At 44.1% G+C, this 16,815-nt stretch overlaps 1 protein-coding gene across 1 annotated transcript; it reads right to left on the bottom strand.

Moving 5' to 3' along the window:
- Positions 1-2,036: 2,036 nt before the first annotated feature.
- LOC116579170 (putative protein ZNF720) lies at positions 2,037-6,841 on the bottom strand. The gene is made up of 4 exons (XM_032324167.1): positions 6,484-6,841; positions 6,235-6,327; positions 2,897-3,023; positions 2,037-2,202 (listed from the first exon to the last, which is right to left on the bottom strand). Exons 2-4 carry the CDS (start codon positions 6,247-6,249, stop codon positions 2,093-2,095), a joined length of 252 nt encoding a protein of 83 aa, XP_032180058.1. The 5' UTR covers positions 6,250-6,327; positions 6,484-6,841; the 3' UTR covers positions 2,037-2,092.
- Positions 6,842-16,815: the final 9,974 nt, after the last annotated feature.

The raw sequence follows: 16,815 nt of genomic DNA, 5'->3' as shown, positions 1-16,815 counted from the left end.
TGTCGTGGAATGAGAGAGACAAAGAAGCACATTCTTAGGAAATTACCAAGCCAGAATAAGAGAAAAATCAATCCATGAAATTCTAAATAAAACACTGCAATATGACAGAAAAGGTAAACTTCTATATAGCCATAATTTTGAACTGTGTCCACATACCCATGAAAAACAGGCAATTGATTGGCATGTCTTCATGGATTCTAATATCGTAAAGAATTCTCATTAAAATTAATCATAAAGAGCTGTAAATGAAAATTTTATTAACACTTAAAAAGCTTGAAAGACGTGTATTGTTATTAATATATTTGTTCTCCTCCACAGAATGTAACCCTACAGTCCAGTCTGTTATGACAGAAGAAACAAACAACATCTTCATTTCTGAATAAATAAACATCATAGATGTTGAAAATATGCAGAGAGACTCTGTATATGAAATTAGTATTGGGGGAAAAATTCTGATACATTCTGAGGAAGGTAGAAGAAAAGCTCATGATTAATTTCCCATGAAGCAACATTGCATTACTGACCACAAGGATTTTTCAAACATGGAGGTTTAGGATACCTGGGGACTCAGTTAAGTATCTTCCTTCTGTTCATGTCATCTCAGGGTTCTGGGATCCAGACCCACACTGGGCTCCCTGCTCAGCAGGGACTTGGCATCTCCCTCTCCTTTTGCCCTTCTCCTCTGTACTCATTTTCTCCCTCTCTCTGTCTTGAACAAATAAAAATTGTAAACAAACTATATGGGGATATTATTAATTGTCTAACTCACTTCTTATAAAGCACATGCCCATGTCGTATCAGGACATTTGATGTAAAAGTATTCAAAAATAAATCTCATATAAAACTAATTAGAGGGTCACCTGGGTGGCTCAATGGGTTAAAGCCTCTGCCTTCGGCTCAATTCATGATCCCAGAGTTCTGGGATGGAGCCTTCCATTAGGCTCTCTGCTCAACAGGGAGCCTGCTTCCCTTCCTCTCGCTCTGCCTGCCTCTCTGTCTACTTGTTATCTCTGTCAAGTAAATAAAATCTTAAAAAAAAAAAAAAACTAACTAGAAAGTGAAAACACACATGACAAAGTTACCAGAACTTCATAGAAGAATCATACAATGATGCAATTATTAAAAAATAAGGTAATAAATGACAATTTATTAAAGGCTTACAAGTTCAAGTTGAAAATGTGCTAGTTCCCCGGTAGCATTTGTTATGTCGGAATTCTAGTAAACAAATAGAGACATTATAGTATTTCACCACTGAGGAATGGAACTCACAGAGCAGAAATTTCTCTACGTAAAAAAAAAAAAAAAAAAAAAAGAAAGAAAGAAAAAGAAAAAGAAAAAGAAAAAAGACTATTTGAAGGGAAATAAAACAGTACATTTTCTTATTTTAGGGCAGTGCTTTGTTAACTGATGAGGTTACCAAAACTCAATTTTTTTAAGACTAAGATTAACGCCTCTGTAACATAGAAAGCATAAGCCAGAGAATATTAAAAATCTATCTCCTGGGGCACCTGGGTGGCTCAGTGGGTTAAGCCTCTGCCTTCAGCTCGGGTCATGATCCCAGGGTCTTGGGATCGAGCCCCACATCAGGCTCTCTGCTCGGTGGGGAGCCTGCTTCCCTCTCTCTCTGCCTCTCTGCCTGCTTGTGATCTCTCTCTCTCTCTGTCAAATAAATAAAATTTAAAAAAATCTATCTCCAGTGTTCCAGGAACTTCTCCAACAAACTCCAGTGTGCATACAACCACCCTGACCTACTTGTCCCATAATGAAAACCAGAACTGACAAAGGCTATAGCATACAGGTCCTCAGAAATAGGATGCCTTCTCCAAGGCCCTCACAACAATAGAAAGCTCTCAGATTAGGTGGCCCTCCCCTTTGAAGGAGAGTCTCCTGGCTCTCCTACGAATGTGATGGACCATCACTACACCTGAAGGAGAATCCCCAGAGAATGCAAGAGCTTCAGGATGTTGGAGAGAGAGACATAAAACTAGGCAGGTCTCCAACTTATTTTCATTCAAGGAGAGCTAATCAAACCACTGCTTAAGGTCTACCTTCCTCCTTCAGACTTGGACCTCCCCTCTGTCATCTGCCTCATTCATTCCCACCTACCTGGATGGAAGCCTCCGGTCTCCTTTCTCTTCACATCCCAGAGCTGCTTCTCTTGCTCCAAATATATAATCAGATCTGGCTTTGACAGAGGGAGACCTGTTTATGAGGAAAAAGGAAAATGACTCTTGCTGACTATTCTAACTTTCCATGAGTCCTGCATTCAGGAGAGAAGAGATGATATTGTACAATCCTAGAAAATGGTTTCCCAAAAGGGTTCCCCAACAGTCCCTTTAGCAAACACAGGAGGTGGGTCACCTCGGTGGCTCAGGGGGATAGGCCTCAGGCTTTGGCTTAGATCATGATCTCAGGGTCCTGGGATCAAGCCCCACATCAGGCTTTCTGGTTGGTGGGGAGCCTGTTTCCCACCTCTCTCTGCCTGCCTCTCTGCCTACTTGTCATCTTTCTCTGTCAAATAAGTAAATAAAGTCTTCAAAAAAGAACACACGGGGGAATTTCCAATGTTCACATCCTGACCTACACTTCCTAGTAGAAGACATGATAATAAGGAGAAAGTTCAGTTTAAGATGTGAGCAGCACCATTTATGTCACTAAAGGTTGAGAACTACCACTCATTTACACAAGCAATGATGTTTGCTTGAGGAAGAAGCTAAGGCTGAGAAGGAAAGACCATGAAGATTTTTCACTCCATCTACAAAGCCCTACTTATTTCCTTTTCTGCCTGGATCTGAATTCTAGTCATTCCAAGAGAAATCTCTGAAAAGACAGTCTTCACAGGAAGGAATAAAACCCTGAATGGGGTTTGGGAAATCTTGGAAAGAGTCTTCCTCACCCAAGAAGAGGAGGTGTCTGTAGTTCTCCAACATCACATCCAGGTACAGTTGCCGCTGACTGTGGGTCAGGCGTCCCCACTCATCATCAGAGAATTCTAAGGCCACATCGTTGAAGGTCAGCAGTCCCTGTAATAAACATCACAGTCACCAAGTGGCCATTGACACAGTTCACGATGTTTACTAAGATGAAAGTGGGAGTTAATGTCACCAGCTAAAACCAGATCTGACCTTTTCTTCTCCCTGGGATGGGTGTGGAGTTAAAGAAAAACCTATGGGACAGAGGGCTGCCTCGTTGAGAACTTTGACTCCTTTCACTCCCAGAAGTCAACTCTATCCACTACACAGAGGTGACAGCCCTCCTTGTCCAGTGCAAAGTGTTGAGATGTGGGAGAGAAGCCAAAGGTCAAGAAACTCTAGACATGTTTCTGATGTGAAATATTAGGGTTCTGGAGTAAATGATGAAGAAAGGATTGTTGAGATACCCATGGTACAAACACTGTGGTCCTAACACAAGGAGAGAGGAATGTGAGCAGTGACTGGTTCTATGCTTTCAGGTGGGGATGGGGTGAGGGACAGCAGGAGGCTCTAAGGAATCTGGAAGCAAGTTTCCAGGACCCTCAGCTGGTGTTTTGATGAGGCCACTCACTGTTTAGTTAACACTTTAGTCAGGAGACCCTCCAGATATCTATCAGGGGCCACAAGCTTGAAGGAGGGTGGCCAAGCTACATTTGGGGGATAAAGTTCAAGAAGTTTGCAAAGTAATTTTCATCTGTTAAAGAGGAATTCCAGGATCCTGGAGGTCTACTGTTAGGCTAAGGCTGCTTTTTGCATCCAACAAAACATTAACTTTGAGGCAGTTGTGAGTTCCCTGAGGAATGTCCTACTCTGCCTTTCTCAGGTATTTATCAACAGACTGGAAGTTGAAGGACATTTAATTTTATCCACACCTCTTTGGCTTTGTTCTCCTCTTCAGAAACTACAAGTAAGGGGAACCAGATAGTTCAGTGGATTAAGGGTCTGCCTTGAGCTCAGGTCATGATCCCAGACTCCTGGGATGGAGCCCTGAGTTGAGCTCCCCACTCAGCAGGGAATCTGCTTCTCCCTCTTTTCCTTTCCTCACTCTCATGCTCTCTCTCTCTCAGCTGACAAAACATTTAAAAAAAGGAAAGAAGGAAGGAAGAGAGGAAGGAAGGAAGGAAAGAAAAAAGAATGAAACTACGAGCAAGAAAAATGCAGAAGAAAGAAGTTGACACCTGAAATTCAACAGTTCCTACATATTCCTCAGTACCCCCTTACAAATGACAGGAGGGCAAATAGGAACATTTCAGGGGAGGATCTGGCAGACAGCACCAAGCCAATAAAAGTTCACATCAGCTGAATGCAAAGAAATGTTATCAGCACCTAATGCACATCAAAGGGCACATCACACTGGAGTTTCCATTGGACTGAAAGCAGGAATTCAGAATGTAAATCTAATTGCGCAAATACCGTGGGTATACATTCACAATTCAAACACTTTCCTTCTGTAGAGACTGCTTTTAGACAAGCAGGCTTGAGCAAAGGAGTGGAGAAGGATCCCAGTGTCCCCCTTGGCTGAGTCCAGACAGGGCCATCAGGGGATACACCTCAAAATTACCAAGACCCTAAGGAACCAATGGGTTTCTGACAACCAGGCACAGTGAGCAGAAAGGAACAAGTTCCTGGTTCCCCAGAATTCCTCACCTTCCTTCCCCCTTTAAGAACCGCCTCCCCACCCCTTGCAGACAAGCTCTCCTGTGTCCTCCAGCAGGCTCGTCTCTTCCGTCTTCAGTAAAATTCCACTGCCTTTGTCCTGCCTCAAGGGAATTCCAGCAGCGTGGCAGGACAGGCTTCCAGCCAATCATGGACCCATCCCACATCTAGCCCCCCAAGCCACACTGACAGACACTACACTGAGATGGCACAGCGTCCTTGTGCTAGCAATACATAGTTTATGCCTTTCTTTTCTTTTAATTTTTAAGATTTATTTTTATTTTCATCTTTAAAGATTCTATTTATGGGGCAACTGAGTGGCTCAGTCAGTGGGCATCAGCCTTCTGCCCAGGCCAAGACACAAGGTCCTGGGACCACCTCCTACATTGGTGGGGGTGGGAGGGTGTCCTTGCTCAGCAGGGCGCCTTCTCCCTCTGCCCATAGCACACCCTACTTGTGCTCTCACTCTTTTTCTTACAAAAAAAAATTCTTTACAAAGATTGTATTTTTTTCAGAGAGCAAGTGAGAGAGCACATGCAGGTAGAATAGGAGAGGAAGAGGGAGAAGCAGCTGCCCACCTGGGAGCCCGATGTGGGGCTGGACCCCAGGACCCTGAGATGATGACCTAAGCTGGAGGCAGAGGCTTAACCCACTGAGCCACCCAGGTGCCACAGTAAATAAAATTCGGAAAAAAATAATGTATTTATTTCAAACAGAGAAGAGAGAGACGACAAACAGGCAGAAAAGCACAGGGAGAGGAAGAAGCAGGATCCCAGCCCACCTGAGAGCCCGATGCGGGCCTGGATCTCAGGTCCCCGGGATCACGACCTGAGCTGGAGGCAGAAAGCAGACTCTTAACCAACTGAACCACCCTCAGTCTCCAAGATTGATTTATACTTTAGAGGAGATGGAGACCGGCAGGAGAGGGAAAAAGAGAATGTCAAGCAGACTCCCCTCTGGGCACAGAGCCAGAAGCGGGAATACCAGTCCAGGAACCTGAGATCCTGACCTGAGCTCAACCAACAGTCCAAGCTTCATCAATGAAGACCCCCAGGCACCCTCCTCTAGTAGACTTTAAGTAGAATATCTCTTTCACCTACTAAAGATGAAGACACACATATCCCCTTAGAATGAGAAGTTTCCAAGTTTTTCTGGACTCATACCCACCGAGCTTGTATCTGCATTTCCTTACTCCCCAGCTGCACACAGCTGATCGAGAATCCAGATAAGCCCGAATGAGAATTGATTTCCCTCCCTAATATACCAGGACCAGACCTCATCAGCCACAGGAATCTCAGACTTGACTCCTTCCCCTCCGGATCTGCCACCAACGGAATATTGTCACTCCTCGCGGGACTTTAATTCTAAGTGACAACAGCTGATGCACTATCGAAGCCAGGTTGGGGGGACACAGGACAGAAGGCTCTGGGGCATGGAAAAGCATTCTAAAAACCTAACTGTGAGTATCACTTCTGACCAGATCTTAAAAACAGGTGAACGCAGAAATGAGAAGCACCCGGACTCGAGGTATCCGCATCTGCAGCTTCTAAACGCGAGGGTCTGCAGAGAAACAGAGGACACGGCTCCGCGGGGACACCAGGCTCACCTGACAACCGGCCATTTCTGCCTTCGCCTCCACCTCATTTCGTCCTCACGAGGGATCTGGGGGGAAATCACAGCTGCATCAGGAGAAAACGCCCTGAAATCCAGCAACAGAGCTCCTTGTCCTCACAGCGCTTGCCCACGGGCAGGACTCAGAGATGCAGAAAAGGCCCAACTTCCCAGTCCTTTGTGTCCGGAGCAGCTCAGAAACTGTGAGCTCCCAGGAGGACCCCCATCCCTGCATTTTCCTCACCTGCTTTGTGGGGAGGGAGTGGTCCCGTGCCACCGCCCCTCACAATTTCAGGGTCAGCATCAGAACCGCGGGCTGCATGGACCCGATCCTCCCAGACTCGCGGAGCAGAGACCCTGTCACCTCTCCAAGACCAAAGCCGCAAATCCACTCTCAGAAAACCACCAAAAGCCCTCGGACTCCCCCCTGGCCTCGCTGAGAATCTCCTGGAGCCCTTAATTAACACAACAGTGTTGTTTTCGCCCAAACCAATTGACAGAATCTGAGGGGGAGGCCCACAGAGAAGATCCTTCCTGAAACTCCTGTGGGAGGCCCCAATGAGGCTTGAGACCAAACCAGGCTGTGACTTGTGCCTCCTTTAAAGTCCGAAAAACCTAACAAAAGGTTTAGGACGGGAAAAGTCGAGTAGCACTGAGAAAGAGCCTGTGCTGTGTGTTGCACGCTTGCCTACGTGACTTCCCACACGCTTGCTAAACAAATGAGAACAATTCGGTTGGGGTCATAAGTTCATGGCTGGTCCTTGCTGCACTAGTACAGTCCATAAATTACTTTCAGGTTTGTTGTATGAATACAGAATAATTGTACTGGCATCAGCCGTTTGGCGTCAGGAGGTCTGCTTATAGTTAAGTGTGAAACTTACTATGGAAACTCGTGGTTGTTTCACTAGACACAGATATATTGCTTCTCCTATTGTAATATCACTATATATATGGACTTAATGCTTTGAATAAACTTAGCACTGTGGGACATCCTCCTCAGTGCTCCTCCTGCCCCCATCTCTCTGCTTCTCGAGTTCTTTTCTTCATCCTCTTACCCTCATGTTCCTGGTCGATTTGTTATGCCGGCCACGACAAGTGGTGCCCAAACAGGGACCTGAGAACATATCAAGGGAGTGCACATACAGGTAAGTAGTTACTGATATTCAGGTAAGAGGAACCCCGGGTCGACGGGTGACAGCAGGAGTAAAATAACATGGGGCATTCTCAATCCTTAGAACAGGATCTTTTTGTTACTGCATTGCAGCCCTTTTTAAAACAGAAAGGGTCAAAAGTCTCTAAGAAGGCTTTACACCAGTTTTTTTGCTGTGGTTTTTGATCTCTGCTCTTGGTTCCCCAAAGAAGGAACAGTAAATCTGCAAGCCTGGCAGAGAGTGGGGGGAAGAGATTAAAAATCAATTAAAAATTAGGGGGTCATGTGCTTGTCCTGAAGGAACAATGAAAATTTGGGAGGATATTCAGGAGGCTTTAGATCCGCAGCACTCTATAGATTTAATATCTATAGCCTCTCGGGATTCCTTCTGAATTTGGCAGTAGAAGAGCAAGAGGATATATATGAGCATTTGGGCACGGATATTCCTCCTCCCTGTCCTGAATTAATCTCTGGTCTCACTGGTTCACAATCAGACCCTTTGGATGCCCCTGAAGTTGGAGTGCCTGTGGATGATGATAAAGAGATATTTCTTGCCTCTGCTCCTCTAGACTCGGGCCAGTCTAGTCGTCAGCCTGAGCATTCTTATTTTGGAAAACCTATAAAATCTGCCAGAGTCCAGACATTATTCATGAGGCAAAAGCAAACTCAAACATCAGGGATGAATGACCCCCTCAGGGCCTCTAAAGACTCACTTGCTGAATTCCCATTAATGCAGCATCCCCAATCCGGTGTGCCTTATGAAGAAGGGGCACCTATGCCTAAGAACATGTTCCCAGTGAGTCCTCATTCGGCAGTTTATCCCAAACAGCTTCCTGAAGAAGCTAAGCCTCTAAAGATTACACCCCTTCAGCGGACACTCTATCAGGCCCAGCAAGCTGGAGAGGACACCTCTGCCTTTTCTGCCTATCCAGTGACTCAAATGGCTAATGGCCGGTGTGCATATAATAGTGTAAATTTTAAAATGCTGAAAGAAATAAAAACAGCCACTTCTACAATATGGACCCACTGCAACACATACTTTATCTTTGTTGGACAGTGTGGGTTTAGAGGCCTTATGCCCAGGAGATTGGAAGATCATTGCTCAGGTGGGGAGACTATTTGTTATGGAAAACAGAATTCTTTGAAAGAGCTAACAAATTGGCAATGTACAATTGAAGAACCAACATTCCCATTCCATATGAGATGTTAACAGGAAATGGGGCTTATGCCGAAATACAAGCACAAATTGAGTATCCTGAGATTGCTTATCAGCAGATTTCGCAGTGTGCCTTGAAAGCATGGAAGCAGCTCCCCTTCTCTGGGGTAAGAACTGAGGAATTATCAAAAATACAACAGGGACCAGACGAGCCATATCAAGATTTTGTGGCCCGGTTATTAAAAGCGATGGGCAGAATTGTGGTTGACCGAGAGGCTGGAACAGTTATTGTTGAGCAATTGGCATTTGAGAATTCTAATTCTGCTTGTCAGGCTGCTATCGGCCCATGGAAAAAATCAGGTACCTTAGAGGATTATATTCGCCTGTGTGCCGAGATTGGGTCATCTTATATTCAAGGGGTAACCTTAGCAGCAGCACTAAAGGGTATCTCACCTATAGAGATGCAGAAATAAATGATGTCAAAAGGACAGTCACAAAAACGTCTTTGTTTTCAATGTGGCCAGCCCGGACATTTTAAAGCTCAGTGCCCACAGTTTGGAGGCCGTCCAGCTCCTCCCGGGACCCATCTCCCATCTAACAATGGGAAGAAGTCTATGCCTAACTCTTTATGTCCTCTTTGTCAACAGGGATTTCACTGGGCGAATGAATGTCATTCCCCAAAAGACAGATTTGGGAACCCCATTCAGGGAAACTGGAAGCGGGGCTCGCTGCAGCCCCAATAAACAATAACAGCAATGATTCCTCAGTCACCCATATCAAGGCCAATACCTCTGACCTCCTAGGTATCGACATACTATACCGAGGTACCCCCTCCAGTGCAGGATTAGATTTGGCCCCCTATACACCTGTTTATATGGAGGCTGGAGAGCCTCCCAAGGCTATTACAACTGGGATTTGGGGACCACTACCCAAAGGGACCTGGGGCTTATTACTAGGAAGGTCCAGCTGGACAATGAAGGGACTATCTGTCCACCCCAGAGTGATAGATGAAGATTATACGGCAGAAATTAAAATTATGACCACCTTGAGAGAAGGAGTACTCGCATTGCAACCTCAGGTCCCCATTGCACAATTAATTATTATGCCACGAATGGAAACTAATCATCCAGCAATAAAGGGCAAGAGAGGAACTGGGGGTTTTGGTTCTATTGATGTTTGTTGGGCTCAGTTAATTTCTACAGATAAACCTTATTTGACTTTACTTATTCAAGGCGAGCCTTTCTAGGGTTGGTGGATACTGGAGCGGATGTTTCAGTAATTGCTTCCCAACATTGGCCTAAAAACTGGCCCCTTATAGATTCAGATACTCCCATTAGAGGTGTGGGACAAGCTTATGCACCTAAGTTGAGCGCTGATTTTTTAAATCGGTTTACTACTGAGGGGCATCAAGGGGTATTCCAGCTGTTTGTGTTGCAAATTGATCTTAATTTATGGGGCCGGGATGTTCTAACATATATGGGTGTCTCTTTAACAACACCTCCTATTCCCAGGGCCAAACAGCCTTCGGTCGCAATGGCTCTTAAAAAATGGGATATATACAAGGCAAAGGCTTGGGAAAAACATTACATGGAGAACCCAATCCCTTCCAAATACAATCACAACATTCCAAGGTTGGTTTGGGTTTTTCTCAGGGCCACTGAAATCCCCTCATGCGCTGCCCATCGAGTGGAGATCTAATGACTGATCCACCCCGTATGGGTGGATCAGTGGCCCTTACCTGCAGAAAAACTGCAGGAACAGCTGCTTCTGGGTCATTTAAAAGAATCCTACAGCCCTTGGAATACTCCTATATTTGTAATAAAAAAGAAGTCAGGAAAATGGAGCTTGTTATAGGATTTAAGAGCAGTAAATGCCACTCTGAAGCCTATGGGGGCCCTTCAGCCTGGACTACCTACACCATTGGCTATCCCTCTTCAATATAAATTAATCATATTGGATTTAGAAGATTGCTTTTTCACCATTCCTTTAGCCCCCCAGGACTGTAAGTGATTCGCTTTTACCATTCCTAGTATTAACCATAAAGAGCCTGCTAAACGTTATCAATGGCAGGTTCCGCCTCAGGGAATGGCTAATAGCCCCACATTATGCCAAGAGTTTGTTGTTCAGGCAGTTTCCCCGTTTGAGCACAATTTGAGCCAATGGTCTACTGCATACATTATATGGATGATATTTTATTAGCAGCTGAAACAGAGGACATTTTACAGCGTGCTTTTGCTTTTTTTTTTTTTAAAGATTCTATTTATTTACTTGACAGACAGAGATCACAAGTAGGCAGAAAGGCAGGCAGAGAGAGAGGAGGAAGCAGGCTCCCTGCCTAGCAGAGAGCCGGATGCGGGGCTGGATCCCAGGACCCCGGGATCACGAACTCAGCTGAAGGAAGAGGCTTCAACCCACTGAGCCACCCAGGCGCCCCATGCTTTTGCTTTTTTAATTAATCAATTACAACAATATAATTGAATAGTTGCCCCTGAAAAGGTGCAAAAGATGGAACCTTTTGAATATTTGGGTTACATCATTGAGAATAAAAGAATTCGCCTTCAAAAAATTTCCTTAAGAACTCAGTCTTTGCGTACTTTAAATGATTTTCAAAAATTATTAGGAGATATTATCTGGATTAGGCCCTTTCTACATTTAATGGCTGACGATTTGAAGCCTTTATTTGATCTCCTAAAAGGAGATAGCTCTCCCTGCTCTCCCCGGACTTTAACCAAGGACACTAAAACAGCGCTGCAATTAGTTAATGATAAATTGTCACAGGCGCAGCTTTGTCAGCATGATCCTACTATGCCAATATATTTAATATTATTGATGCCATCCAAATTACCTTTAGCAGTAATATGGCAAATTCATGGGCCTTTGGAATGGATTCACTTAGCACTACACCAGCTACACATCATTACTGGGCAGATAGAATTAATAATGCAACTGATTACTCGGGGCCGCCAGAGAATCATTCATATTACAGGTAAGGAGCCTGACTACTACTACTACTACTACTACTTCTTCTTCTTCTTCTTCTTCTTCTTCTTCTTCTTCTTCTTCTTCTTCTTCTTCTTTTTTAAGAATTTATTTATTTGACAGAGTGTAGTGAGTACGAACCTTTAATAAATAAAGTGTAATAAATAAATAAATAAATAAATAGTGTGTAGTGAGTGCAAACCCCTACTAAATGAAAAACAGGAACAAAATAGTAAGTAAGCCTAGACCATATGCATGTAGTGATAACAAACTAACCACGTAGCAAATACCACATAGCAAGTAAGCCTAGACCATATGCGTGTAGTGATAAGATTAGCGCGGAGTAACAAGTTGTAAATATTTTAACTTGTGTGAAATATCGTAGACCAAAACATGTTTATGACGTGTGTTGTGTTTTTGGTGTGTAAGCATAAGAAAAATAAGTGATGTAATGTGTTTATGAAGGAGACTTAGCACAGTATATAAAGAAGCATTGGGTTGGACTGAGGTGAAGTGAGTTCCCTGTCGGGAGGACATCATCGCCGGTGCTACCGACATCCCGACAGTTTCGTTGCCAACCACTCGCTGGTTCTCAGTATCAACTTCTGCGGTGACCTCTCTGTCTAGATTGTGAGGCGACATCTCCTTCTCCGTGACAACGTCAGTGGACCGTGACCGGACCACGATAGTGGTACGGACCTCGTCCCAATAAAGATCAAGTGAGTTACATCATATCCATCTCTCTATCTCTTCTTTACACGTTGCGACCTCCTGGAGGGACCACAGGGGTGTTGCTCGTGACACAGAGAAAGATCACAAGTAGGCAGAGAGGCAGGCAGAGAAAGAGAGAGGAGGAAGCAGGCTCTCTGCTTCCAGAGAGCCCGATGCAGGACTCGATCCCAGGACCCTGAGATCATGACCCTAGCAGAAGGCAGTGGCTTAACCCACTGAGCCACCCAGGCACCTGTGACTTCTTAATTTTACCAATACTAACTGTTGACCGTGTACAAATGTTGTTTAAATTTAACCTTGACTGGCAAATAGCTCTCTCTAATTATCCAGGACAATTCAGATATCATTTACCAGAGGACAAGTTGTTGCACTTCCTTTCCACCATTCCTATTTCAGTAAGCAATCCTGTTCAGATAATTCCTCTTGCTTCTGCTATTAATGTTTTTGTGGATGCCGATAAAAGAGGGCATATTGACATTTATAAATCTTCCTGCTCTGGTCATGAGTCCTTTCGAGCATTCTATGCTACTAAATCGGTGCAAAGGGCTGAGTTGAAAGCAGTACTGTTGGCCCTGGAAATGTTCTCTGAACCGTGTAATTTATACAGTGATAGCCATTATGTGGCGTGCGCCATTCCGCTGTTACCCACCGCTTACATTCTTACTAATGATGAGGAACTCCTCTATATTTTCACAAACATTCAACATTTACTAAATAAAAGAATTAATCCTATATATATTACACATATTCTAGCACATACTAATTTGCCTGGGCCCCTAGCTGAGGGCAACGCTATTGCGGATGCCTTAACCCATATACAACTTGTAATGATGACTAACATTGAGCAAGCTACTCAGAGTCATGCTCGATTTCATTAAAACGCAGCTGCTCTGTGTAAACAATTTCGGTTAACCAGAGAAGAAGCTCGTCAGATAGTTAAAAATTGTTCTACTTGCCCTATTCATCATCCACAACTGACTTAAGCTGTAAATCCTCGAGGCTTGATGCCTAACCATTTACGGCAAATGGATATAACTATTTTTCCCCCTTTTGGAAAACTCAAATATCTCCATGTTTCTTTCTTTTTCTTTTTTTTTTTTTTTAAAGATTATTTATTTATTTATTTATTTGAGAGAGAAATAGTGAGTACAAGCAGGCAGAGCAGCAAGCAGAGGGAGAGGGAGAAGCAGGCTCCCCGCTGAGCAGAGAGCCCGATGCGGAACTCGATCCCAGGACCCTGGGATCATGACCCGAGCCAAAGGCAGCTGCCCAACTGACTGAGCCACCCAGGTGCCCTATCTCCATGTTTCTATTAATACCTTCTCTGGGTTTCTACACGCTACAACACACTCTGGGGAATCCTTTACAGATGTTCAAAATCATTTGCTTTCAGCATTTGCCACTTTGGACACCCCAAAAGCAATTAAGACAGATAATGGGACTGCTTATACATCCCAAGCTTTCCAGACTTCTTGTGCCATTTTTAAAATAGCACATTCTACCAGCATCCCATATAATTCTCAGGGTCAAGCTATTGTCCAATGTGCAAATAGTACTCTTAAATCTTATCTTAAAAAATTAAAAGAGGGGGAGATACTACAGGGAAAAGTAAAATATTTCATGCATATGCATTTAACTTTAACCCTGTATGTTTTAAATTTTTTGAATGTGGATGATATAGGCCGGACAGCAGCTGAGCGATTTTGGCATCCTGATTTCTCTCCACTTCCATATGCCCAGTGGAAGGATCCCTTGACTTGAGTATGGAAAGGTCCAGATCCAGTGCTCTGTAAAGGGTGAGGGTTTGTTTGTATTTTTCCACAGGATGAGGATACCCCACGCTGGATGCCAGAGAGATGGTGCCGCCTCCTTGCCCCTGCGACAACAGATTGCAGCGCTGACCCTGAGTCGGAGGAATCAACGAAGAAGGAGGAGATGTCTGCCCCCCTTTCGCCAAGGACAAATGAGAAACCTTGTCCAATAGGCTCTTGAGATCGCTAAGCAGTCCCCTTCAAACAATACCATAATACCTATTCTTTATGCCTTGTTGGCTTTGATTAATGTTTCTGGAGCATATGCTATGCATTATTGGGCTTATTTGCCTGATCCCCCATCAGTGCGCCCAGTTATTTGGGCTGATCCTACCCCCCGGGTTCATACTAATGTCCCAGAATACTTTGGGGGCATTACTTCTGAAGGAATAGAGCATGCGGAACACTATATGACTTGGTCTGGAATTTCAGTACAGGTTCCTATTTGTTTGCAAGCTTCTTCTCATGAGCAGATTCTAATGAATGGGTGCATGATGGTTAAACAAGTTCTGCACATAGTATCTTATCTTAAAGAGGTACCTCAAACAGGAGCTATTGCCAAACGAATGGGGGAGGAATGGAATCTTTATGAGATCGTAGGTGATGAAGCCTCTACCTTTTTGGGATTAGGCATGCGACCCCCAGGTTATTTGCCCTGTCCTAGAGAACTCAGTTTTTCTGTTCCAGGACCCATTTGGAAGGAATGCATACAGGAGATACCCCAAATTATATCCCCGCCTGGCATCCCAGGGCTTTCCATCACTGATTGGTCCAAGGCGCTGAGGAATCAAAATGAAGGACATTTTGCACATCCTTCAGACCTTCAAAGAACCCATCTACATTTACACAATGTGACAATCCCAGGAGGACTCTTCACAATGGAAGAAATGATCTACCCTGAACTGTGGAAACTGGTGGCCGCTTTGGGTCCTGTTACAGTCAAAGTGGGGGACAATGGTTTTGCCTGAGCCACTCAGCTGGACTTTTCCATAAAAGCCTGCATTCCCGGTCCTTTTCTTCTGATTGTGGGCCCAGGCACAGTCTTACCTTCTGTGTTTAAGGGATCCAAGGGGCGGTATCTTACTTACCATGTTGCATGTAATGAATGTGTATTAACTAATTGTGTACCTATTTCTTCCCCAATTCGTAGGAATCTTCCTACTATGTTTTTGGTTTTTTTTTTTTTTTGTTTGTTTGTTTTAGTAATGCAGCCCCCTTATGTGCTCCTTCCAGTAGAAGTAGAGGATTCCTGGTATGCCAATTATGGATATCAGTTAGCATTAGAGTTACAGGCCCAAGTAAAAAGGGTTAAACGTTTTTTAGGGCTACTCCTTGAGGGGATAACTGTGCTAGTCTCTCTAATTCCCACTGCTACCGTTTCAACACTGGCTCTCTCACAATAGGTTCAAACCGCCGCATGTGTTAATTCTCTAGCAAGAAATATCTCTCATGACCTTGCTACTCAGGCACATATAGACCAGAAGATATTAAGCCACTTGGAAGGACTGGAAGAAGCAGTAGAGTATCTGGGAGGACAATCATCTATGTTAAGAACACAAATGTCTTTAGTATGTCATGGAGGGTTTCAGCATATCTGCATTACTCCCTTGAAGGCCCTGAATTATTCTTGGGACACTGTTAAGCATCATCTACAGGGGTATGGTTTCATAATAATGTGAGCTTGGATCTTGTTGAGTTGCAAAAAGAAATTGCTAATATAGGGCATGCGCAATTAGATGTAGAAAATCCTGCTACTATAGTATCTCAAATTTTGGATGGTCTTCATGGGTTTAATCCTGGAAATATGATGAAATATTCCTTTTGGATTCTTATCGTAATCTTTACAATATTAGCTGTACTACTTGTGGGTTGGGGTGTTTCCCTGTTTCATACTGGATAGCAACGATTACATGTGCAAGCACAAATTCATATGCTTGACTTATTTAAAAAAGGAAGGGGGAGGTGTGGGAGGCCACAATAAGGCTTGAAACAAGGACCAAACCAGGCCCTGACTTGTGCCTCCTTTAAAGTCTGAAAAACCTAACAAAAGGTTTAGGACGGGAAAAGTCGAGTAGCACTGAGAAAGAACCTGTGCTGTGTGTTGTGCACTCGCCTACGTGACTTCCCACATGCTTGCTAAACAAATGAGAACAATTCAGTTGGGGTCATAAGTTTATGGCTGGTCCTTGCTGCCCTAGTACAGCCCATAAATTACTTTCAGTTTTGCTGTATCAATACAGAACAATTGCACTGGCATCAGCCATTTGGCATCATGAGGTCTGCTTATAGTTAAGTGTGAAACTTATTATGGGAACTCATGGTTGTTTAACTAGACACAGATGTATTGCTTCTCCTATTGTAATATCACTATATATATGGCCTTAATGCTTTGAATAAACTTAGCACTGTGGGACATCCTCCTCAGTGCTCCTCCTGCCTCCATCTCTCTGCTTCTCGAGTTCTTTTCTTCATCCTCTTATCCTCACGTTCCTGGTCAATTTGTCCCACCTGCCATGACAAACTCCACAGGTGACCCTGCTGGGAAGGAACTGGGGTAGTGACCAGGCCAAGTAGGGGAACCAAGTCTGGGGCTGGGAGCAGAGTTCAAGCCCTGCCTTCTCCACCATCAGAATTTCAGGAGACTGACACCTTCTCTCTGTTTCTGCTACACATAGGGAGACACCAGACAGACCAAACTTTCCCATTTAAATGCAAATGTCTGTTTGAAAGTAAATGCAGGATTTCAGA

Source organism: Mustela erminea, chromosome 19 (assembly GCF_009829155.1).
Source record: "Mustela erminea isolate mMusErm1 chromosome 19, mMusErm1.Pri, whole genome shotgun sequence".
In the NCBI taxonomy this organism is placed as follows: Eukaryota; Metazoa; Chordata; class Mammalia; order Carnivora; family Mustelidae; genus Mustela; species Mustela erminea.
The sequence above is the reverse complement of the archived record's forward strand: the minus strand, read 5'-3'. Positions and strand labels throughout refer to the sequence as shown.

What these genes read in the sequence shown, in the direction of transcription:
- LOC116579170 (XM_032324167.1), bottom strand. An exon ending in CAGACACCTCCTCTTCTTGG is followed by an intron (nt 2,203 to 2,896) that starts GTGAGGAAGACT and finishes CCTCATAAACAG; the next exon opens with GTCTCCCTCTGTCAAAGCCA.